This window comes from Hypanus sabinus, chromosome 2, assembly GCF_030144855.1.
Source record: "Hypanus sabinus isolate sHypSab1 chromosome 2, sHypSab1.hap1, whole genome shotgun sequence".
Classification (NCBI taxonomy): Eukaryota; Metazoa; Chordata; class Chondrichthyes; order Myliobatiformes; family Dasyatidae; genus Hypanus; species Hypanus sabinus.
In genome coordinates, this window is record NC_082707.1 from 162860224 (window position 1) to 162886911 (window position 26688).

General features: G+C 40.6%; 1 protein-coding gene across 1 annotated transcript in view; it reads left to right on the forward strand.

The window, feature by feature from the left end:
- Positions 1 to 371: 371 nt before the first annotated feature.
- LOC132403992 (uncharacterized) overlaps positions 372 to 26688 on the forward strand; it is a 63265-nt gene continuing 36948 nt past the window's right edge. The window contains exons 1-4 of the mRNA XM_059987903.1: positions 372 to 497; positions 4704 to 5539; positions 9298 to 9369; positions 10224 to 10253. Coding sequence (XP_059843886.1) covers positions 4710 to 5539; positions 9298 to 9369; positions 10224 to 10253 — 932 coding nt within the window. The 5' untranslated portion in view covers positions 372 to 497; positions 4704 to 4709. The remainder of the gene's footprint in view (positions 498 to 4703; positions 5540 to 9297; positions 9370 to 10223; positions 10254 to 26688) is intronic.

The following is a 26688-nucleotide window of genomic DNA, read 5'->3' on the forward strand; positions in this document are numbered from 1 at the left end:
GCCAAAGGTACAAGATAACTCCGAAATGAATTCATTTATTGGCTTGCTTCATGATGTTATGAATCAATGCGCATTGTAAGATACATGTGTAATTATTGATGATGACATTGCTTATGGAAGTGAAGCGTACCCTTATCGATGTTTTTTGAAACCATTTATTTATATGGTGCTCCCGACTGAGTACATGCCGGCTTTTGGAGAATTACCTGGTGTTCTTGACGATTTTCCTACTGTTCGGAGATTTTCTCTGTCACCTCCCCGGTGCAGACACAAGAGGGATCACGCAACTGCAATACAACTTCCCGAACTGACGTCACCGAATTGGACCGAACAGGAACATCGACTCCAGGGGCGGAGCTAGAACCCTCCGCACATGTCAATCAAAACACCGCGGAAACCATAGCAACCTGATCAACCGGCCTCCCACAGCTGTCAATCAAAGAACATTGCTTCCTGCCGCGGCGGCTAAGGTTGTGGTCCGCTTCCATCATTTACAGGTTTGAAATCTCACCCACTTTATAGACCCATTCATTTTGTTCTCCCCATTAGATGCAGGCGAGGAGGGGCGCAACATGTAGTAATCATTTTGTTAGGGTTTCTATTTCGACGGTCATTCGGTGAGGAAGGTGTGAGTTAATCTAAAATGGCGGTCGTTAACGGAGAGTTAAAGTCAAATATTTTCGGGGATATTTTTAAAGGAAGTACGCAGTAGTGTGAAGTCAGAAACAGATCACATTGCCACCGCTTCAATTTTTGAAGCGGTTGGCACTGACGACATGTTTAAAGTTCACTTTTATTTAAACTTTTCTCGCGGTAAATTGCATCGCTCGTAGGCCGCCTGAAGCCTGCCCACGTAGGCCGGCGGTCACGTGGGTACTATCAGCGACGTCATGAATTTGAATAGACTGGTCTCGGCGCCAGTGTTTTAAAGAAGCAACATCCGGCCTCGGGTGAAAAATCCGTCTGTCCCCACGCTGAGATATTAAACTCACTCATCAGTCCTGTTGCAGCTTCTCCTCTCGCCCCCCCCCCTTCCCTCATATTGCTGCCATTTGTCTAACTTTTCAAAAGTAAAGTCGCAAACGATCTTTCATCCTATGTAAATGAATCGCGGAAAGTTGTACGTGTAGCGGAGGGAAAACAGCGGGCTTGGACGTTGGGGGGGCGGGTGGGAAGAGAAGGTGAAATGAGCTTTGCTGGGGGAGGGTGGAGAGAGTTCATTTTGAAGAAAATAGTTGGAATGTTTTTGGGAAGGAGAAGTTGGAGATGCTGAGAAGTCGACTTGAGGACAAAAGAAAATGTAAGGGCGGGAGTCCGCTGAGGAGGCGAGGGATTTGTGAGGGAATGGAGAGTGAGGGATATTTGTGGGATAATAATACTCAATCCCTGCATCACCACCGTTCATTCAGATAAAGCTCATTTTCTTTCATCTCTGAATTGAACAAGTGACACTCGTTTGGGTTTTCTATATCCATACTCTTGATATAAAATCCAAGGTTTCAGCTCTTTTTTTTCTAAATGCTGTCTAAAACTGAACTATTGGCTTTAATATTCTACAAACTTAATTCCATTCATGGCACATATTTACCCAAAACATTTTGTCTCATTTCTGACACAGAATTTTGCTTTTTATTGTTCATTATCAGTTTACTCTGACTATTTCAAAGAATAATCTTAAAAAGTCAACATGACTACAGATTGAACACCACCTCATGCATCCAAATAAATTACATACAAGACTAAGCTTTAAAATTAACTTTTAGTATCAAACATTGAGAAGTTTGTTAAAAGTAATCCCTCTGTCCCTAGAATATAAACAATTTTTACAGTCTTCTCTGCATTCTAAACAGCTAATATCTGATTATTTCTCCCATGGTATCATGTTGAAGACTAATTTAAACTACCTGCTTTCAATACATGCCATTTTTGATCATCCTCACTAATTATTTCCAGTATACAATACACAGTTGGCTCTTGCTGAAATCAGTTTCACTTCCATTTAGTTCCATTAATAAGATGTTAAATTCATCCCTCTAGGATAGCTAAACATTGCAGGGTACTTCACAAGAGCTCCTCCTGTATAAGCAGGTATCTAAAAGTTTGCTCAATGAGGAGTGCTTTGATTAAGTAACAATGAGAAGTAAATGAAGATGATTCTAGGATTGCAGCTGTAATTATGTTATCTAATGGTAGAGTTGGAGAAATGTTAAGTCAAATTGAAAGCATGCAGGGTTACACTGAAAAAAGCTTTAATTTACTTCAGATTTATAGTAAATTCACATCTTATCCCATTCTACCACAATGATAAGTAACTGACCTGTAATCACCATCGGTTCTGTCTTTTTTTTTGAAATGTTGACAGTTCTTCAGCACACTTGTATTCAATAGATCCTATGGACATATCAGTGACTTTCATGTCCACTCTGTCTAAGCCTTTCAATATTCTATAGGTTTCAATGAGATTTCCCCCCTCATTCTTTTAAACTCCAGCATATATGCCCAGAGCCATCAAGTGCTCCTCATACATTAACCCTTTCATTCCTGGAATCATTCTCATAAACAATCTATGCACTCTCTCCAATGCCAGCACATCCTTTCTTCAATAAGAGGTCCAAAACTCAATACTCAACTGTGGTCTGACTTCCCTGCACTATATTCCACTGTCACTTCTTTGCCCATTCTCCTAATCGGTACAAATCTTTCTGCAGATTCCCTGCTTCCTCAACACTACCCAGCCCTCCAAACAGAGCCATCAATTCCATCATCAGAATCATTGACAAATAATGTGAATAGAAGTGGTTCCAACACAGACCCACCAGAAACACCAGGAGCCAACCAGAAGAGGCCTCTTTATTCCCATTCTTGTTCTGCCAGTCAGCCAATCTATCAATACTAGTAATCTTTCTGTTATTATCATGAGCTCTTGTTTAGCAGCCTCATGTGCGGCTCCTTGTAAAAAGCCTTCTGAACATCCAAGTAAATAACATCCACTGACCCTCCTTTGCCTAAATTGTCTGATATTTCTTTAAAGAATTCCAAAAGATTTGTCTGTCAAGATTTCCCCTTAAGGAAACCATGCTGACTTTGACCTACTTTATCATGTGCCTCCAAGTACCTCCAAGATGTTGGGAATCCATTACTCATCCTTAATAATTAACTCCAGCATCTTCCCAACTACTGACATCAGGCTAACTGGACTATAATTTTCCTTCTTTTGCATCCCTCCCTCCTTAAAGAATGGAATGACATTCGTAATTTTCCAATCCTCAGGAACCATTCCAGAATCTAGTAATTCATGGAAGATCATTACTAATACCTCCACAAACTCTTCAGCTACCCCTTTCAGAACTCTGGGTTATAATACATCTGGCCCAGGTGACTTAACTGCTTTCAGACCTTTCAAGCTTTCCAAGCATCTCCTTAGAGGATAGCAACTACACCCAGTTTTGCTGTCTGACATTCTTGAATTTCTGGTCTACTGCTGGCATCTTCCACAGTGAAGACTAATGCAAAATATGTATTAAGTTAGTCTGCCATTTTTTGGTCCAACATTACTTATCCAGCATCATTTTCCACCAGTCTAATATACACTCTCCCTTCTCTTTCACTCTTTACACATCTGAAAAAAACTTTTGTATCCTTTTATATTATTGACTAGCTTACTTTCATATTTCATCTTTTTTCTCCTTACTGCTTTTTTAGTTGTGTTCTGTTTGCTTTTAAAAGATTTCCAATCTTCTAACTTTCCACTTTTTTTCTATATTATATTCTGTTCTTTGCTTTTATGCTGTCTTTGACTTCCCCTTGTCAGCCATGGTTGTCTCATCCTCTCTTTAGAATACACATTTTTCTTGGGGAAAAATCATGCGCCTTCAAAACAGCTCCCAGAAATTACAACCATCGCTGATCTGCTGTCATCCCTGCAGGTGTCGCTTTCCAATCAACTTTGGCCAGTTTCTCTCTCATGCCTCTGTAATTCCCTTTACTGTATTACTGATAGATTTGATTTGAGCTGCTTCCTTTCAAACTGCAGAGTGAATTCTATCATATTATGATCACTGCCTCTAAAAGGTTCCCTTACCTTAAACTCCTTAATCATAGTTGGTTCAATACACAACACCCAATCCAGAATTGCCTTTTTCCTAATGGCTCAACCATAAGCTTCTTTAAAAAAAAGACATTCTACTAATTTCATCTCTTGGGATCCAGCATCAATCTGATTTTTCCGATCTACCTTCATATTTAAATTCTCCATGATTATCACAGTGTTGCCCTTTTTACATGTCTTTTCTATCTCCTGTTGTAATTTGTATCCCATCTAGCTTCTATTCAGAGGCCTGTATACAACTCCCATCAGAGTCTTTTTACCCTTGTAGTTTCTTAAATCTACCCACGCAGTTTCTAACATTTTCTGATCCTATATCATCTCCTTCTAAGGATTGGATTTCTCTTTTTTTTTTACCAACAGAGCCACCACATCCCCTCTGCCTACCTGCCTGTGCTTTCATTACAGTGTGTATCCTTGGATGTTAAACTCCCATCTATAATTTTCTTTTAGACACTACTCAGTGATGCTCTCACCATACTTCCCATTCTCTAATTTTATTGATTAAAATATATCAATGTAGTTGAATCTTCTATAAGTTATGGTTAGTTTTTAACTTGGTTCTGAAGAATGAGTTTTAATTGTTTTGTTTTTTTAGGTCAACATGTTGACAAAAGGGATAAAGCGAAAATTTTCTGAAGAACAAGCTGTGGATGCCTGTCTTGATCCAGTTGGCAGTAGTGTTAGTTTGCCATACAACTTGCAACGCCAGTCACTTCTAAATATCTCATTGTTCAAACTTCAGCTGTGCAAAATGCTGGTGGAACCAAATCTTTGTCGCTCAGTGCTTATAGCAAACACAGTGCGACAGATTCAGGAGGAAATGATACAAGATTGCAGCTGGCAGGGACAAACTGCTTTCACAGGAAGTGATCTCTACGTAGGTCATACTTCCTCCGATAGTCTAGTTGCTACAGACTTCTTATGTACTCCAATAAAAGAACAACATGTGGAAAGCTCCACTGCCTCCGCAAGTAATACCAGCAATATTACTAAAAGCAAGGTAAACTGTTCATCTTGTGAGAATATTACTTGTTCTGCAGCTGCTGCTTCTGTTAAAGACGCCAGTACTGTAAAAGATCTGGTTCAAGTGCATTTTGAAAATGATCTGAATATGTTGGAATCTGAGGAGCAGCAAGTGGATCTAAAGGAATGTCCAAAGCCCTTGGATCAAGTATTCGGGAGTTTTGAAATTGCAAATTACTCTAGCCCTCTCACAGACATGACAATAGATGATTTGTTTGCGGATATTGATACCTCTTGGCACGAGCTTGACTCAGTTATGTCTGGGTTGATGACCAGTCCAAAAACGACACCAGTCATATTTGAATTACTAAATGGCTTGCCATCACACACATCAACACCCATAAATTCTGCCCAGAACTGTAAAACAGATTTAACTGAGCTTGATCACATCATGGAGATTATTGTTGGGTCCTAAGTTTTAGAATTTTCTTCATTTTAGGATACCTGTACATTTTTTGAATCTCTCTTGTGAAGTTTTCTGACCAGTTTTTAAAAAGAACAATGTCACCACCAGTGCTCAGGTGATGCTTTTTGCTTGCGGTGCTTTCATTGCATTTGTTCTCTGTCAGAATTGTTAAAATTTAAATGGTACATATTTTCATACACAAATATATATATATATATATATATATATTAATACCAATTAGCTTTTTTACAGTTTTAAAACTTAACTGTATGATTTTTTACTTCTCATAGTTTAAAATCTTTTGTATCAGAACAATATGATTCAAAGAAATTTTATGAAATGTCTTCCTTAGCTGTGCCAAGTAAAGATAACAACTTCTATTTCTTCTTACATTTTCAGAATTACCACTCAAATGGAACTCTATCAATTCTATGTGGTAATTCAGAAAAAATAATAAGGGAATTGTCACTATAAAATGAGGGGAAAATGTTCTTACATTGCTGTCTTACAAAGTTCTTAATTATAATCTTGAAATTCAATGTGTTAATAGTTGTACATGCTATAATGGTATTGAATTGTTTCCTTGCTAGATGCTCTGTGGACTTGACATGAAAATGTTCCACTTTGTTCTGTGTAATCGCAACAGTACTGTGAATCTGGGCACAGAAGACCACGCTGACTAAAGATTGAAAATTGTGTAAATTTAAAGGTTTATTCCCAATATTTAAAAAAAATAAGCGCTTATGATTTATGTTTTATGGTGCATATTATTTCAAATTAAGCCATTTTTTTACAATTACAAAAGCCATATTTTCTGATGGTTAGATAGTTAGCACAAGCTGAATTCTAATTGGGACTGTTGATCTAAGTTATTAAAAGTGTTATTTATTTATTTAAGTGAATATGATACATTTGTGTTGTAGCACAGAACTGATTATAATTATGAATCCTGATATGAAAGGCAATTTTTAGGCCAGTTTGTAAGCATTGTAGGAACTACTTTAAAAGAATCAGAATTATTTTTAACAGTATTATAACAGAGTTACTCTCTTTAAATAAAAACATTAGAAACATTTTCAATATATAAATAGCTCAATCTATCAACTTGTAAGTCCCAGGAAAAAAAATTAGGTTAGGTTTTATTAAACTTGTTAAAATTAATCTATTTTGTATTATCCATGAATAAAGTACATTTATTAGTCTTAAGCAATAACATAGAAACTGAAACATTAATGTATACTTTTAACATTTGTAAATGTATGCTAGATTTTTTACGTAATTATATTATCTTAAATAAAAAAATTTCACATCTATTTTTGATTAATTATTTACTATATTAAACTTGTAAGCTTAAGAAGTGTTTTCCTCCATCCTGTGAATTAAGCTTTCTTTTTGTATTGAACTATGTATTCTAGGCTCAGCAGAGTTAATATTATAGAAATAGGACATTCTTCCTGTTTCTTTAAAATCCTACTTTGAGTCAAAGTAAATCATTTGCGGAAGACTGCATTGCATTATATCTCATAGGTGTTGGAGCCATTATCAAGGTGTTATAAAGGTGTTTTGGATTGAGAAAAGCATTTAGTCCTTTGTGACTTCTGATGATGTATGTGTGGAGCTTCTACATTCTTCCTTAAATTCCATACTCCTTTGCTATGAAGACCAAAATGCCTTTTGCTTTCTTAACTAATTGTTGAACCTGCCTGTAAGCTTTCTGTGATTCATGTCCTAGAGCAGCTAGATTCCTGTGTACTTTATTCACAATGTCTTTCCATCTGCCAGTTGATTTATCTAACTTAAGTGAATGACCTAACAATTCTTCACATTACATTAGCGAGTCTTTTGCCCTCTCAATATATTTTCATCTTGTTGCAGAATCACATTATCCTTATCAAAACATGCCCTTGCACCTATTCACACTCTTCCAATAACATAGGCTTTTAATTTATGCACTGGAATCTTTTATGTGGTATCTTGTCAAATACATTTTGTAAATTAAATACATTGCAGCTACAAGTTCCCCTCTATTCACCTCTTCCTGTTAGATCCTCAAAAAATTCAGACAAATTTGTCAAAACACAAAATACCTTTCATAAAGCCGAATTGACTGAATTTAATTATAGTCAGCTTTCCTAAATGATTAATTATTTCTTTGATTATTGGCTCCAGTATCTTGCTGACAATAACTTGAACTAGTTCCTCACTTCCTGCTTTTTTGAAGAAGGAAGTTTTCCAACATTCTGGTATCCTCCCATAATATAGACAGTAATGAAAATTTCTATCAATAAGTCTACCCTCTGCAGGCATTTCAAAATCCCATGGTGGATTCCATCAGATCCTGCTGACTTGTCCTCCTTTAGCCCTTTGTGTTTCTTCTGTTCTTTATCCCTTGGAATTTGAAACCTGAGTTGCCTATTTCTATTCCTGTTTCTTGTGTACTTATTTATATATTTCTTAATGTGTACGAAAATACATGAACATAATAAAACAAAACTTTGCTACTGAAAGAAAGGAGATCTTGAGAGAACAGTAACCAAAACTTAGTTCTGAAGGGCAGTTTTATGTAGCATCTTGGAGGGAGAGAGGAGGAGTAGAAGATTGTATCAGTGGTAGATTGACTAAAATTTGGGATGTGCAGGAGGCCAGAAATGTTGGAAACTGGAGAAGAGGACCAGGGCAGTTACAAGATGAAAGGGAAGAGACCAATCACAAACAAGAGAAAATCTAGATGCTGGAAATCCAAGAAACACACACAAAATGATGGAGAAAATCAACAGGTCAGGCAACATCTATGGAAAGAGTATGGTCAACATTTCGGGCCAAGACCCTTCATCAGGATGATGACTATTCCATAGATGCTGTCTGGCCTGCTGAGTTCCTCCAGCATCTTGTGTGTGCTGAAAGGGAAGAGACAGTAGGATGTAAAAACACAGATAAATTTTTTAATTTGAAAATGACCATGGGAGAAAGGGAAGGAGGAGGGGCACTGGGGGAGGTGATAGGCAGATGAGGACCATAGGTAAGGGGGGGGAGGGAGAACCAGAGTAAGAAATTGAAGGGGAACGGGGGGGGGGGGGGGGGGAGGTGGAAGTTAACAGGAGAAATCGATGTTCATGCCATCAGATTGGAGGCTACCCGAACAGAATGAGGTGTTGCTCCTCATGGCAAAAGAGGAGGCCATGGACCAACATGTCTGAACAGCAGTGGGGATAGGAATTACAATGATTGGCCACCGGGAAAACCCAGCTTTTGCAGATGGGGCGACGGTGCTAGACAAAGTAGTCCCAAATCTACGTCAGGTCTCACTAATGTATAGGAGGCCACATAGGGAGCACCGGATACAGTAGATGACCCCAACCGATTCACTACAAGATAGCTAGTGTTGACTTAATGAGCTTGTGATACTGCTATTCCTTAGAGTTCAGGAGTTCCAACTACTACCTCATATGCAAAAGAACATTAAATAAGGCCACACTGGATCATGACTAATTTGAGATCTAAGATCAGGCAGTAATTATGCCCTGTTATTACAGAGCAACAAGGAGTAAAAAGTCCAAAGCTGATATCATACCTCACAAAAGGAAGGTTATAGTGTGATAGAAATTAATCATCCAGCCTCAGGGTATCTCTACAGGAATTCTTCAGGCAGTGTCCTAGGCCTTGCCATCTTCAGCTGCAACATCAGTAAACTTCCATTCATCATTGTATTGGAAATGGAGATATTTACTGGTGGTTGCATAATATTCATTTCTTTTTTCAGCTCAACAAATGACGTGCTTCAAGCTTGTATGCAGCAGGAGTTAGATCACATTCAGCTGTGGGCTGACAAGTAGTAAGTCCACAAAGGTGTCAGATAGCAATCACCTCTGACAAATGATATTATTGCTGAGTTCACCAACATCATCTTGAGAGTCACTATTGACCAGAAACTCAACTGGACCTGCCACATAGTATTTTAGCTACAAGAAAAGCAGGATGATGGATTTTCTGCAGTCAATAACTCAGCTTTTGGTCAACCCCCCAAAGGGTTTCCATCACCTATATGGCACAAGCCAGGAGTGTGATGGAACCTTGTTCATTCACTTGATTGGTATCTCATCCAGCACACATGCACAGTGACTACAGTATGTACCATCTATAAAATTTATCACAGTTAAGGATTGATTTGACTGGCTCCTGTGTATTCTTGCTGAAGATCCTGCAATCTTTTTATTGTCTTAAGCTACATTCTGTGATCAACCTGCACAGCTTTTCAGATGTGTGACATTCTGCTTTATACCTAATTGTTCGAAGCTACTATGGCAACAGAATAAATTGGAATATAAATACTGCACTTTGATTGTGACACCCCAAAGAGAATGCAATAAAAATATTAATCCATATCCACTCCACATATTTAGTGGAGATATTACTTGTTATTTGTGTCAGCAGTAATAAATCATTAATTCTTCCAATCATATACCCAATTTGTTGTTATATTTACATAATGTGTGAATATAATCGACTGATTCCAAATCATCCAACAGCTTAATATATCTTCCATTCCACAAGTAATTGCTTATAGTGCCTTGAAAAAGTATTTAGCCTCCAACCCTTTGTTTGCATAAATTAGTTTACAAAATCAGGGATTTTGATCAATTTAAGTGAAATTTTTTATTTGTGAATAACATGCTCCTTTTTTCACAGTAGTGCCCCAAAGACAGGAAAAATTGAAAGGTATGAAAAACTAAAAATTCAAAAACTGAAATATCAGCAGTTCAAAAGTATTCATCCCCCTTTCCTGTTCTTGGTTGAACCTCCTCTCACAACTATAGCAGCCAGTATTTTTGGATAAGTCTTATCAGCTTGACACAACGTGATGGAGCAAGATTTGTCCATTTCTCCTTGCAAAATTGTTCAAACTGTACAAGGTTAGTTGGAGAGAGGCAGTGGACAGCAATAAGCATCGCCAGAGATGCTCAATCAGGTTGTCAGGACTCTGACTGGACCGCTTAAGGATTGTGTGCTACGGGCCTTTGTCCCACCTAAAGATGAACTTCCTCCCAGTTTCAACTTCCTGGCAGAGGAAAGCAGGTTTTTATACAGGATCTCTATTTAGCAATGTTTATCTGCCCATCAATCATGGCCAGATTTCCAATCCCTGCTGCTGAAAAGCATCATCATAATGTGATGCTGTATCCACCATACCTTACAGTAAAGATGGTGTTATCTGGAAGATGCGTTGTATTAGATTTACACCACACATACTGCTTAGTATTCAGGCCAAAAAGTTACACTTTAGATTCAACCGACAAGAAGACCTTCTTCCAATGGAGAAATAGAAAAGTACAGCTGAGTGACAGGCCCTTCAGCCCATCTGAACTGTCTAATAAAAACCATTGGCCTCCATACCCCTCCCATCCGTGTACCTATCCAAACTTACCTTAAGTGTTGAAATTGAGCTCATGCACCACTTATGCTGGCAGCTTGTTCCACACTCTCACAGCTATCTGAGTGACAAAGTTTCCCCTCATGTTCCCCTTAAACATCTCACCTTTCAACCTCAGCTCATGACCTCTAATTGTAGTCACACCCAATTAGTGGAAAAAGCCTGTTTGCATTTATCCTATCTAAATCCCTCGCAATTTTGTATACTTCTATCAAATCTCCCCTCAATCTTTTACGTTCCAAGGAATAAAGTTGTAACTTAATCAATCTTATAACTCAGGTTCTCCAGTCCTGGCAACTTCCTTGTAAATTTCCTCTGTACTCTTTTTATCAATCTTATTTACATCTTTGCTGCAGGTAGGAAACCAAAACTTCAATATAACATCCCATCTCCTGTGTTCAATACATTGATTTATAAAGACCAATGTGATAAACATTTTCTTTACAACCCTATCTACCTGTGCCGCCACTTCCTATGAATTATGGAACTCTATTCCCAGGTCCCTTTGTTCTACCACAATGCTCAGTGCCCTTCTGCTCTTTGTGTAAGACCTAGCCTGGTTGGTCCGACTGAAGTACAAAACCTCACAATTGTCTGTGTTAAATTCCACCTGCCATTTTTCCAGCTGATACAGATCCCACTGCAGGCTCTGATGGTCATCTTCACTGTCCACTACACCCCCAATCTTGGTGTTATCTGCACACTTGCTGATCCAGTTAACCACATTATCATCTAGATCATTGATACAGATGACAAACAACATTTGACCAAGCATCGATCCACTTGGCACTCACTACACCTCCAATCAGAGAGGCAACTATCTACTATCACTCTCTGGCTTCTTCTGCAAAGCCAATGTCTAATCAAATTTACTACCTCATCTTGAATGCCAAGTGCCTGAAGCTTCTTGACCAACCTCCCATCTGGGATCTTGTCAAATGCCTTGCTAAAGTCCATGTAGACAACATCCATTGCCTTTCCTTCATCCACTTTCCAGTTACTTCCCTAAAAAACTCCAGAAGATTGTCAGACAAGACCTGCCTTACACAAAGTCATGTGAACTACCCATAATCAGTCCCTATCTATCCAAATACTCATATATCCTGTCCCTTAGAATACCTTCCAATAACTTCCCCACAGCTGATGTCAGTCCCACTGGCCTATAATTTCATGGTTTATTCTTAGAGCCTGTCTTAAACAGCAGAACATTAGCTATTCTCCAGTCCTCCTCTACCTCACTGCTACTTCACCTTACTTCTACAGGCTATGTCCATCTCCCAAGTAAATACAGATGCAAAAAAATTCATTTAAGATCTCCCCCATCTTTTTTATCTCCACATATGGATTACCATTCTGATCTTCCAGAGGACCAATTTTGTCCCTTGCAATCCTTTTGCTCTTAACATATCTGTGGAATCCCTGAGGATTCTCCTTCACCTTGTCTTCTCTCATTCTTCTGAACTCCAGCAAGTACCATCCCAGGTGACTCAATCTCTCTGCATAACCCCCTCATCTCTGGAATCAACCTGGTGAACCTCCTCTGCACCACCTCCAAAGCCAGTATATCCTTCCTCAAGGAGACCAGAACTGCATACAGTACTCCAGGTGCAGCCTCATCAGTACCCTGTATAGTTGCAGCATAACCTCCCTGCTCTTGAATGTAATCCCTCTAGTGATGGCCAACATTTCATTTGCTTTCTTGATAGCTTGTTACACCTGCAAACCAACCTTTTGTGATTCATGCACAAGCACTCCCAAGCCCATCAGTACAGCAGCATGCCACAATTTTTTAACCATTTAAATAATAATCTGCTCTTCTATTTTCCTTCCAAAGTGGATAACCTCGCATTTACCAACATTGTACTCCATCTGCCAGACCCTTGCCCACTCACTTAATGATGCACCATCAATAACTCACTCTGAGACGTAAGGCGAGATATCGGCTTTTATTGACTGGAAGAAGGAACCAGGAGTGAGTGACCATCATACTACATCCTGGAGACTGAGAGGCCGAGCATCAGGCCTCGATCGCCTTTATACAGGGGTCTGTGGGAGGAGCCACAGGAGCAGTCAGCAGGGGGCGTGTCCAGACAGGCACATAGTTCACCACATTCACCCCCCCTTTGTTTAAAAGAGTCCCCATGTGGCGAAGTTTCTTACAAGTCAAGTCTATCAGGTGGTCGAATCTGTCGCTGCGATCTACGTAGCACCAGCTGTGATTGCACGGATGCTGGCGACATTGGTGATTGCACAGGGGACGGAGGTTGTGCTTCTTCCAGCTCACTAGGCGCCGGTGATCCCTCACGCATGTGCGAGGCGCCTGGTATAAATGCGTACGAAACGCCCGGTATATAAGTGTCGTGAGGAGTCTGTGTAGGGCCTGGTGAGCTATAAGTGTCGTGAGGAGTCTGTGTAGGGCCTGGTGAGCTATAAGTGTCATGAGGAGTCTGTGTAGGGCCTGGCGAGCACGGTGTCACCTCAGGTGCAGGGTTCATAGTTACCGGAGAGTCTTCAGGGTAGTGGTCTGCTGCACCTGCGGGTGCCAGGTCGCGGATGGAGACCGTGTCCTCCCGCCCATCAGGTAAGACCACGTAGGCATACTGGGAGTTCGCATGTAGAAGGTGAACCCTCTCGACCAGCGGGGAGTATTTATTACTCCTCGCATGTTTCCGGAGCAGCACTGGCCCTGGGGACGTCAGCCAAACTGGTAGGGTGGTCCCAGTGACAGACTGCCTGGGAAAAGAGAATAGGTGTTCATGAGGGGTGGCATTGGTGGACGTACATAACAGAGAGCGGATATAGAGTGGAGTGCCTCAGGGAGGACCTCCTGCCATCCAGAGACCGGCAACCCTTTTGACTTAAGGGCTAAAAGTGTGGCCTTCCACACCGTGGCATTCTCCCGCTCCACCTGTCCATTACCCCGGGAATTATAACTCGCGGTCTAACTAGTAGCAATGCCCCTAGCTAGCAGGTACTGGCGCAGCTCGTCACTCATAAAGGAGGACCCTCTATCACTGTGGATATAGCAGGGATATCCGAACAGAGTGAAGAGCTGGCGCAGGGCTTTTATGACGGACCTTGGCGAAATGGCCCCGCTTTCTGCAGCTAGAGCAGGTCGCTTCTTGCGCTGGACAGCGTTGTCGGGAGTGCTTTTTGAGGCCACAGAAATAACAAAGCACGGGCTTCTGACAGGCCGCAGCCGTGGTCAGGTTCGGGGAGCTCGTGGAATCGCGACTGGCAGCGGCGTTGGCGAATTCGCTCCCGGGAGCTGCCGGTGGCGGGGTCTGAGGTGTCCACAGAACCGGCAGGGAATCGCGCGACTGGACAGCGTCAGCATTATGCAGAGCAGCTTCCAGAGCGTTGGCCGTCTCGATCGCCAAGCGTAAGGTAAGGTCGGCATTTTCCAGCAGCCGCTGGCGCATGTACACTGACCTCAGTCCCGTCACAAAGGCGTCTCGCACCAGCAGCTCCGCATGCTGTTCTGCCGTGAGCGTCTTGCAGTCACAAGTTTGGACGAGTGTCTGTAGTGCTCGGAGAAACTCAGCGCACGATTCACCAGGCCGCTGTCGCTGGGTAGCTAAACGATGTCTTGCGTAGACGGTGTTTACCGGCCGCAGGTACTGTCTTTTGAGGGCGTCCAGTCGGCAGGTCGACAGGTCCCGGATAATGGAGTAAACTTTTGGGGTGACCCTCGAGAGGAGAATTCTGTGCATAATGGCGGGTTCAGTTGCACGAACCTCCTCCAAGTATGATTGGAAGCATGCAAGCCAGTGTTCAAAAGCAAGAGCTGCTTCAGGGTCTTGAGGGTCCAAATCCAACCTTTCTGGACGTAAAACGGTTTCCATGTTTTAAAACTTCCAGTCAATAAAATTGATGCACCATCAATAACTCACTCTGAGTCGTAAGGCGAGATATCGGCTTTTATTGACTGGAAGAAGGAACCAGGAGTGAGTGACCATCACACTACGTCCTGGAGACTGAGAGGCCGAACATAGGCCTCAGATCGCCTTTATACAGGGGCCTGTGGGAGGAGCCACAGGAGCAGTCAGCAGGGGGCGTGTCCAGACAGGCACACGTAGTTCACCACACTTAACCTATCTATATCTCTCTGCAGACTCTCCATATATTCTGCACAATTTGCTTTTCCACTCAATTTAGTATCATCAGCAAACTTAGATATACTACATTTAGTCCCCTCTTCCAGATGGTTAATGTATGTCATGAACAGTTGCAGGCCCATCACCGATCCCTGTGGCACATCGCTCACAACTGATTGCCAACCAGAGAAACACCCATGTATCCCAACTGTCTGCTTTCTATTAGTTAACCAATCCTCTATCCATCCAACTCTCTGCATCCTTATCTTATGGATGTCTTTTATCTGGCACCTTATTGAATGCCTTCTAGAAATCCAAGTAACTAACATCCATCTGTTCCCCTCTATCCACTGTGTTCATTATATCCTCAAAGAACTCCAGTAAGTTTGCCAAACAGGACCTGTCTTTGCTGAATCAATGCTGTGTCTACCTGATGGATCCATTTCTTTCCAGCTGCCTCACTATTTCTTCTTAAATGATAACTTCAAGCATTTTCCCAACTACAGATGTTAAACTAACTGGCATATAGTTACCTGCCTTTTGCCTACATCATTTTTTGAACAGTGGCATGACATTTGCTGTCTTCCAATCCGTCAGGACCTTTCCAGAGTCCAGAGAATTTTGGTAAATTGTCACAAAAACCTCTATTATAACTTTTGCCATTTCTTTTAGTACCCTGGGATACATCCCATCAGGACCAAGGGACTTCCTAACTTCAGGCCCACAAGTTTGCTCAGCACTATCTCTTTAGTGATACATGGTCATACCTTTCTTATTCCTCATTTCCACCCATGAAGTCTCAATAGACGAGTTCCCCCAGTCTGTCCTGACCCAGCACTGCCATGACATTTTCCCTGGCTAGTAATGCCACCTCTCCCTCTTTAATCCCCTTTGCTCTGTTGCATATAAAAATAACGGAACCCTGGAATGCTGAGCACCCAGACCTGCCCCTCCTGCAATCAAGTCTTACTAATGGTTACAGTATCCGCTAGAAAGCTTACGCTGGGGAGGAAGTTCATACTTCAGCAGGACAACAACCCAAAGCACGCTACTGGAGCAACCATGAAGTGGCTTCAATGAAAACAGTTAATGTCCTTGAGTGGCCCAGTCAGAGTCCTGACCTTATCCGAATCAAACGCGTCTGGCAAGACTTCAAGTTTGCTGTCCACTGCCACTCCCCAACCCACCTGGCACAGCTTGGTGCAAAGCTAATAGAGACTTTCCCAAAAAGACTACTGGCTGTAATAGCTGGTTCAACTAAGTACTGAGCAAAGGGGAACAAATACTTTCAAACTGCTAACATTTCAGTTTTTAGTTTTTCATGCTTTACCATTGTCCCTATTTTTTGGGCCTTACAATGAAAAAAGGACCATGTTATTCACAAGTAAAAGTTCTCGGTTAAATTAATCAAAATCCCTAGTTGTAATACTCATTTATGTGAACAAAGGTTTGGGGGCTGAATACTTTTTCAAGGCACTGTATACTTTTAGCTTATAAGGCATAATTAAATTTTCAGAAATTGCCTATGTATATTTCAACCCTACATTTCAATGGGAAAACACTTTCCCTCTATTTCCTTAGCATTATTACAGAAACTGGGTCATTTTTGCATGTATATTATCGATACACTGCAGTTACTCCACAACAAGAATGAAGATTAAAGGGTTAAAATGTTTGATAACCAAAATACTTTTGAATTGCAGGAATGAGGAAAAGCTTGGGGGGAGAGAATATAAAATGCTGCAGCAGATGAAAAGAAAGGGATTATCATTGTACAAGGCAAAAGAGAGTTAAAACATCACAACACTGTGATATATTTAATGATTAAAATTAGCTTTGTTTGTCAACTTACACTGAACCATACAGTGGAATTGTTGCTTGTGTCAATGACCAACACAGTCCATCGATGTGCCAGGGGTAACCCACAAGTGTCACCATACTTTTGGCGCCAATGGAGCACGCCCACAACTTACATAAAGATTTTATATCTTTAGAATGTGAGAGAGGACCAAAGCACGTGGAGGGAGCCCAAACTGTCACCAAGAGAACGTATAAACTTCTTACAGACAGCAACAGAAATGAACCCAGATTGCAGGTACGGTAAAGCATTACACAAACTGCTATGCTCTGACAGGTGCCCAGCTGTGCCAGCATATCCAGCAGTGCTGCTGACCAGTTCCTGCAACCTGGTTAGCTTTGCAGAATTTGCATCTTCTCCCTGTGATTATGTAGGTTTCCTCTGGAGGGGTTGGTCGTTTACGTGGTCTCTGTAAATTGTCTCCAGTGTGTGGCCGAGTGGTAGAATCTGGGCTGGGGAGAGTTGATGGGAATGTGGTGGAATAAAACGAATTAGGATACAAATGGTTAGACCTGGATTCTGTATGCCTAAGGGGCCATTTCCATGCTACACCTGCACAGGACTCAATGGAGAGATTGATCCGTGGGAATACTAGCACCCTTACCTACTGTATGATTTGATGTTGCTGAACTCAGAAAATAGTGAAGTTCCTAATCAAAAAGTGAACTTCCATTCCATTGGAATACTGGGAGACCAGAGCAGAAAGAGCAACATGGGAATGGGTTGAGAATTAAAGTAACACAAGTTTGCAGAATGAATTATGTTCTGCACAATGGCCACCAAATCACCTTTTGATTTCACAATTGCATTAAAAGTAATGGAAACAGTATATTAAAGTGAAAGTACAACTAACTTTCTGTTTTATCTGGAAAGAGTGCTGTGGCATTAGAATGTGAGAGGGAAGGAGGAGGTATAAAGGCAGAACTCTTTATCCTGTGCTCGGAAGGGTGTTGTAGCTCCGGGTGAAACTTATAATAACTGAGTAGTGGACCTGTGTTGTGCGGAGAATGGTACCATCAGAAGGCTGAAATGGGAGGTGTAGGGACGGAGGCAAAACACTGCCAATGGCAGAGAATGATATGCTGCGTGTAGAAAGCGGTGGGCTGAAAGGTGAAGGAAAAAAAATGAATCCTAACGTGATTGTGGGAAGAGAGAAAAGATGAAAGCAGGTTTGTGAAATGGTTTGGCCAAGTCAATGATCCTTTCAATCAAAACAATTAATCACATTCACGGGGAGTTTTTAGAAAAGGAAGACATTCAGCTCCTCCTCTTTTTCAGACATTTCTTAACCCAATTTGTAAATCCTACCAAAACTTAGCACAATATTTTTTTCCGTCTCCTCTGTGCAAACTACAAATTACAAGTATGTGCGACAGGAAATGTCTGGAGAAATACTGTAGTAATCTTTAAAGAGCAATACTTCGCTTTGCAATATCAAAGTAATTTTAACTTTTTTTCTGCATTTGCAACTTTGTGCTAAACTCTTAACATACATTTTCAGTTAGCCAGTATTCAATTCTTAACTTTTCTTCTGACTAGCCTACAATTCACCCCCAGATAATGTTTATCTCACGACGCAGTTACAATGATCTGTATCGTCATGTTACCAAGTATATGACAGAGAAGATAAGTGGGTCTTCTTCGGCCGGAAAACAAATGCCAATACAGTAAACGGATTAGCTACACGGACGAATTCCAGCAAAATGCGGATTAATCGAAAACAACAGGGAATAATTTCTGCAGAAATAATTGATTTGTAAGGAACTATGTTTCGGTACTGTTCACGCAACGACGATAAATGGTCTGTCAAAGATTGGCCAGTGGTTGCTCAATAGAAATATCGCACCTCTGCTAACGACAAGGAGCTATAGTAAAAGCTGTCTCCAGCGCACTTTAACTCTGTCACCACTGACTGCTGGGGATTTAACTATTCTATTCCTTGAACGTGTTTAACCATGCACAAAATCTAGAATTAGGTTACTGCAAATTCACCACTGACTCGTTATTGTATAAGAAGCTAGTGAAGATATACACTTTTAACGCCATACCTCTATTACAGACACATAATTAATATATAGTGTGCTCTCTCACGGGTTAAAGCACATCCCACGTTTCCGCTCGCTGTGCGGGCACCCGCTTTGCTCCGATACACACACTCGAGCGCGCGCGCACCCACACAGCCTTGATTGGTCAAAATTAGGGCGGCCGTAACTAGTGAGGCAAGCCATAGACCAATAAGAAATCGCCCTTTGTGGCCTGGACGATGCCTTCCTCCAATGACGGAGCGCGCACCTGACGAACTGTCAATCACCGAGTATCTTTCGCGTAGTTTCGACGGTCTGAGCTTTAGAGTCGCTTTGGAGCAAGCGACGAGAGTGAAAGATTTCGGAACGTCGGTCCTGTGGGAACTGTACCGGCTTTGGAAGCGACCTGCCATGTAGATCCAAGATATATTGGCGTAAATGGCTCCGAGAGACTGCGGTCCCACTAACATGACTGATTAATCTGTTACCTACGGTGCCCTTTGCTAGTCGACAGAAGGAAGTTACAAAAGTCCCCTCTGCATTAAGGTGGGTGTTGGAGGCGTGTTGGATAAGCATTTTACACAATTATGGCAGAGTAAAGTAAAAATCTTCTTATACCAACAACGTCGTATTTGTAATATTATACAAGCCATTGAATAACCAGGACTGCCTTTCGAAGCTCCAGGACCTTAATGGTTGTCGTGAAGAGTTTATTGAGAAAGCTGATTTTGTAGAATCTTCAGTGCTATCTAGTATATGGGAAAAAAGTGCCTGATATGTTTTAAATATGTAAAGGGATTTTGTATAGGCAAAGGGGTTTTAATAGGCATCTGTTTAACTGAATTCTTGCATTTGAAACGCGAATGTAAAAAAACCGCCTACGGTTTATAATATTTGGTTACAGGATTTCTTTAGTTACAGTCTGGTGCGTTTTAGTATGTTGTTCTTCCAGCCCATTCGACTTCCAAGTACGTACTTCGGGAGAACTGGTTGTTCCGCTTGGTCTGTCAGACGACTTCACCAGAACGACGCTTTGGCAGATAATGTCCCAATTAAAAAGATGTAATTTTGCACCCAATTAAAGAGCAGATAAAGAACAGGGAAGAGGTGGATTCGTGAGATTTTCCCGGCAGATTATTAAAATAAATTGAAAAGGATCGACGATTTCTGAGGAATCTTATGAATCACGTGACCATTTGTAGCGACAAAGATCATATCATCTTTTTAAGATCCCTGTTTTGTGCAGGCTAATCTCTGAGTGCTACTGAAACTTTCTACTCGGTGCCTGTCGTGTCCCTGGGAACGTGGAGAAGGAAAACTTAGTGTGTAAGATGTTCTTTAGGGAATTTATAAATATTAATTAGTTTTCAGATGGAATATCAGAATCTGTGACCTGAAGCCAATGACAGATCATTTGGCGTTCCAGTGATTGCTCACACTTATTGCCAGTGGGACGACTCTTTCACTGAACATGACAGAAGCTCTATCTGAACAAGGAGGCTGACAGATTCCTTGTGGGGTGGAGACTGACTTGGGAGCCAGGATTCATTTAGTGCCATTGGTTCAACAGAGGATTGGGAGGGATTTGGAAAGTAGGAAGGGAGAAATCAAGAAACAGCCTTGGGGTGGGGGGGGGGGGGTTATCAAAAACACCCAATTAAACACCTTTTCTTTTCTCATGTTATAATAACATTTAGTAATGGCAATGAATGAAAATCAAATTAATTTCGTATTGTCTTTTTGGTATCTGTTAACATGTTTTTTTGCTGAAAGTAATGTTACATTATTGGTTTCATTGCAATGGATCTTACACTAGGGACAAAGTGATAACTATGAGCTTCTTGGTTAATGTCATTTGCTTTCAGCCAAATGTTATTTTTTGCTTTAATCAATTGTTTTGATAGGATTAAAGTTCTATATGGATGTTGAAAATCCAAAATAAAAACTAAAAATGCTTGGGATATTTTCTGTGGTTTGCAAGAATGTATTCTGAGGAAGGGTTGTCCTGAAAACATTAATCTTTTGAGCTCTTTCTCTGTAGATGAGGGCTTTCAGTATTTCTAGCATCTTTTAGTTTTGAAGAGCATTATAATGACGAATGAAGTGAAGAAGCAATAAAGCAATAATTTGGAGTCAGACGTCATGTGAGAAATCTTTAAAACTTCGGAAGTTTTTTTTAAGAACTCCTCTTAATATCACATTTAATATTTAGACATTTTAGAGGCTAGTTTAACCTACATGGTCCAGCAGTCTGTTATACAACATGTATCCACACTGCTAGGTCAAAATCTGGTTGAAACAGTAGTTTTACAATTTGGATTCATAAATACAAAATTGAATGGTGGTAATATGATATCCTTTTTAAACAACTCAAGTAAGCATCTTTTCAGTTTATCCACCGATTCTTTGTTTAAAAGATGATATATGCTGTGGCATTTAGAATTCTGAGTCAATGAATTAAGATGCACAATAGTTTTTTTTAAGTATCTGGTAATCAAGTACCATATAAAGTTTAATCTATTTGCTCTATAAGTATTGCTTCTTATGTAGCAAAAAAATCCCCAAATGCTTCAAAGGTGTATTGTCAGAAATTGACAGTTGTTGACTAAAATCTTGGTAAAAGGCTGATTGTTAAGCAAATGTCAAGGAAGCATGAAGAGTCAGAGATTCGTGGAGGGAATGTAAGAGCACAGAGCATACTGTAGACATTTGAAGGCATTTCCTACAGCATTCCAGTATTTCATTCACAAAAGAAATCACTGTACTTTAAAGTACTGTATTTGACATAAAGTGTCTTAAAATATTCTGAGAAATTTAATTTTCTTGCCTGATATAAGTTAACCTGATCGGTCATCAGTCCTCTTATCTAGTTAAGAACAGCAAAAATACTGTAGCTAGCTTATTGCTGTTGATTAAGAACTAGTTAACGTAGTAGAAATAAACAGGTCCTTGGTTTAGAAAGCTGTGACTGGTGGTTTGTTATAGAGATCCCCTGGTTTCAAAATGGACAGACTCGTGTCTGCCCTTCCTGGGCCACACTTCGTCAGAAATGTGAAAAGAAAAAAAAAACACCTGCCATGCAAAACAACAAAGTTCAAACTATTCACAATTTATATCAATAATTTCAGTGCGTGGACCAAATGTTCTACATTAGCTGATATCACAAAAGTAAGCATGAGAGTGAGGGCAAAAAGGTTTCAAGACAAGGTCAGCAACCTTAGTGAAAGGGCAACAGTCTGGCAGGAAAAATGCAAAAGGGTCTCTTTGAGTTGTGAAGAAAAGCTAGGACTTGTTGAAATGATATAAGGTTCGGAAATGTCGATGTTATAAGTGTCTTTGTATACAAGTCATTGAAAACTAATATGCAGGAGAAGCAGGCAATTGGAAAGGCAAATGTTATTTTTAGTCTGTAGTGTAAGTAGACATGTCCAGGAGCAAAGCTGTTTAATTTAACTATATAGGGTGTTGGTGAGACCATCCTTGGAGTCAGTTATACAGAAAGGAAATCCACTACGTGCCCTGACAATCTGGTGGCCTTGCAATGCAGCTAACGGAGTGGTTGTGATGGAAGTAGATGTTAAGCCTGCATACAAAGTCAAGAACCAGAAGGTTGAGCATGGTGGGACTATTGATCTGAGGGAACAGTCCCCATCTGATGAAGGGTCTCAGCCCGAAAAGTTGACTGTTTACTCTTTTCCATAGATGCTGCCTAGCCTGCTGAGTTCCTCCAGTATTTTGTGTGTCTTGCTTAGATTTCCAGCTCCTGCAGATTTTATTGTGTTTTTGAAGTATTCGAAAGGCAAGATGACACAAGAAATCAAAGCCAAAATAAAACTCAAAGAGAGTATATTATAGAGCAAGAGTTAGTGGGGAGTTTGAGGATTGGGAAGCTTTTAAAAACCAACAGAAGGTAACTTTTAAAAAAAAAAAAGTGATAAAGAAGGAAAGGAAAGGCTGAAATACAAATGTAAGCTAGCCAATAATAATGAAGAGAATACCAAAGGGTTCTTCAGATATATGAAGTGTAAAAGAGAGGTGTGACAGAGAGCATTGGTATATGCACTCCTGGTGCACACACATGAACATTGCCACGTCATTCTGGTGTCATTGTGCTGAGTGTACACACTTTGGTGTCTTCCCTGTGTATTCTTATAATGGGTCCTTAACCGAGCTGATGCGCTCGTGGTGCCTTTCCTTCTGTACACAGCAGAAGGTGCAAGGTGACACTAGCAGGGTTGATGGTAGAACAGCAATGGCTGGAGCTCCTGGGGGGCAATTCAGAAGGCACAGGATAGAATCATCCCAAAGTAGTATCCTAAAGGTAAGATGAGGCAACTGTGATTGACGAGGGAAGTCAAAGACAGCATAAAAGCAAAAGGGGGGGCATTTAATTTAGCAAAAATTAGTGGGAATTTAGAAGATTGCGAAACTTTTTAAAAACCAGCAGGACAACTAAAGCCAAAGGGAGAGAGAAGATGAAATATGAAGGGAAGGAGGCAAAAGAAAGTCCAGTTAGCCTGATTTCAATGGTGGGGAAGATGGAATCCATTATGAAGGATGAGTTTGCAAGGTATGTGGAGGTGCATGATAAGTTAAGCTAAAGTCAGCATGGTTTCCTGAAGGGAAAACCTTGCCTGACTAATCTGTTGGAATTCTTCAAGGAAACAACAGGCAGGATAGACAAAGCAGAGTCAGTGGATGTTGGTTACTCAGATTTACAAAAGGTCTTAGACAAGGCTGCTTAACAAGATAAGAGCCCATAGTATCACAGGAAAGATGGGTAGAAGGGGGATTAAAGAGTGGGGATTAAAGGAGGCCTTTTCTGGTGACAAGTGGTGTTCTGCAAGGATTGGTATTGGGACTGCTTTCTTTTCCCTGCATTATATGTCAATGATTTGGGTGATAGAATTGACGGCTTGTAGCTAAGTTTTCAGAATATATGAAGATGGGTAGAGCTCCAGGTAATGTTGAAGAAGCAAGGAGTCTGCAGAAGGACCTAGACAATTTGGTAGAATGGGCAGATAGAATGTAGTATAAGGAATTATATGGTCATGCACTTTGGTAGAAGAAACTAAGTCGTGGGCTATTTTCTAAACAAGGAGAAAATTCAAAAATCAGAATTGTAAAGGGACCTGGGAGACCTTGTGCAATACTCTGTAAAGGTTAACTTGATTTGGAGTAAGGAAGGAAACTGCAATGTTAGCATTTATTTTGAGAGGACTAGAATGTAACAGCAAGGATATAATGCGGAGGCTTTACAATGCTCTTGTATAATGTAACTCCAGATTTTTTCTCTATATTTATCTATCATTGTACTGCTGCTGTAAAGTTAACAAATTTCACGACATATGTCGGTGATGCTAAACTTGATTCTGATTCTGTTACTGATAGGTATTTGTTTAGTCAGAGAGTCAAAGGTTACCGTGAAAGGCAGAAAAATGAGGTTGAGAGGGATAATAAATAACCAATGGTTGGATGGCGGAGCAGACTCGATGGGCCTAGTGGACTAGTTCTGCTCCTATGTCTTGTGGGATGGGTTGATTTCCAGCAAAAGGATGCTTGGTAAATGGGAGGCCCTCAAAAGTGAAATATTGAGTGAACAAACTTTGTATATTCCTTTCAGAATAAAAGGCGATGTTAACAGGCTTGGGGAACATTGGTTCCCAAGGATATTGAGGCCCTGTTTAAGAAGGAGGAGGTGTATGGCAGATGTAAACTGTAAGGAACAAATGAGGCACTTGAGTTTAAGTAATGCAAGAGAACACTTAAGGTGGAAATCAAGAAGGCTAAAAGAAAGCATGAGGTTGTTCTGGCAGACAAGGTGAAGGAGAATCTTAAGGACTTCTACAGATATATTAAGGATAGCAAGAGACAAAATTAGTCTACTTGACATTCAGCACAGTCATCAATACATGGAGCCAGAAGAGATGGGGGAGAACTTAAATGGATTCTTTGCATATGTATTAACTCAGGAGTTAGACACAGAGACTATGAAACTAGTGTAAAACAGTAGTGAGGTCATGAATCATATCTGAATTGCAGAAGAGGAAATTCTTGCTGTCATGCAGATAATTGGGGTGGATTGGTCTCCAGGGCATGACAGCATGTCCCCTCAGACCTCGTGGGAGGCTAGCATAGAAATTAAAGTGCCCTGACAGAGGTATTTAAAACACCCTTAGCCTGACATCAGTAGTGGGTAAATTATTTTAAGGTATTCTAAGGGACAAGATATATATGTACAGTAGATTCTAGTTTTTTGGGCCATTGGTTAATCGGGCAGCTGTTTATTTGGGACAGCGCTTAAAGAACAAAAACTAAATTGAGAAAATAGTTGGGATTCCCTTCATTTATTTGGGCTGCAATGCTGATTAATTGGGGCTGGAGACTGTTGCTGAACAGTTTCTAATTAATGTCAGCTGTGTACACTTGTGTGGTGGTTAGGCTCTACCTGTGTTTAGAGCAATCAGTTTTTAAATAGCATCAGTTGCATGTGTTTGTGTTCAAAAAGCAGTGGTTTTTGTCACTGATAGTTGGTGGGAAATAAGTAGTAAGACAATTCAGAACTGTTTTCCTCACTGCAGTTTCAAGCATTCAGGCTTGGAGATGCCAGAAATGGCTGTGAATGAAAAACTAAATGATTTTCACTACTTTACTAAGTTAGAAACTACAAAGAATTTAAGGATATCAACAATTATCTTGAATGTTACGATGTAAATGAAGCTTTGGAGGATGCAATCATCAAAATCATTGTATGAAGTCTGTCCATTATCTACATTAGTTATCTGCTGATTTTGTTTATTTACAATCAAAAGAGCATGACAGTGTAATTTGTCCATCAATAACTATTGCAGTTTTATAGAACTGTGGTAGCATTGATAGTGTTCTGAATTATTCTGTATTTCATTTCATAAATTGGTCCCTGGTTAAACCATAGTTTGCCATTTTTTTATACCTTTTTTATTTTCCATGAAACTTTGACAAATGGGGCAGCCACTTAATTGGGCCAAAATGTTCTGGCCCGGATGTGTCCCAGTTAACCAGAATGCACTGTATTTGGATAGGCAGGGCATTATTAGGGGTAACCAACATGATGTGCCCATTGTACAGCATCTGGTGATCCTGTGATCTCTGACTCGGAGGCTGATGTCAGAACGTCTTTCAAGAGGCGAACCCTCGCAAGGCAGCCTGATGGTGTCCCTGGTAGGGCTCTGAATACCTGTGTCAACCAACTGGCAGGTGTGTTCAAAGACATTTTCAATCTCATTGTTACATTCAAAAATTCCCCCTACTTCAAAAGGGAACACCAGTGCCCAAGCAGATCAGTGTGAGCTGTCTTAACGACTATTGCCCAGTAGCACTCACATTTGCAGTGATGAAGTGCTTTGAGAGGTTGGTCATGATTTAGAACCAACCCCTGCTTCAGCAAATACCTGGATCCTCTGCAATTTGCTGTTCACCGCAATAGGTCCACAGCAGATGTGATCTCATTGGCTCTTCACACTGCCTTAGATCACCTGGACAATACTCATACTTGCCTCAGGTTATCATTTATTGACTACATTTCAGAGTTTAATGCAATCACCCACAGTTCTGATCAAAAAGCTCCAGAACCTGGGCCTCTGTACCTCCCTCTGCAACTAGATCCTTGACTTCCTAACCAGACAACCCCAGTCTGTGAGGATTGGAAATAACATCCCCACCTCGCTGATCATCAGTACTGACGTACTTTAAGGATGTGTGCTTA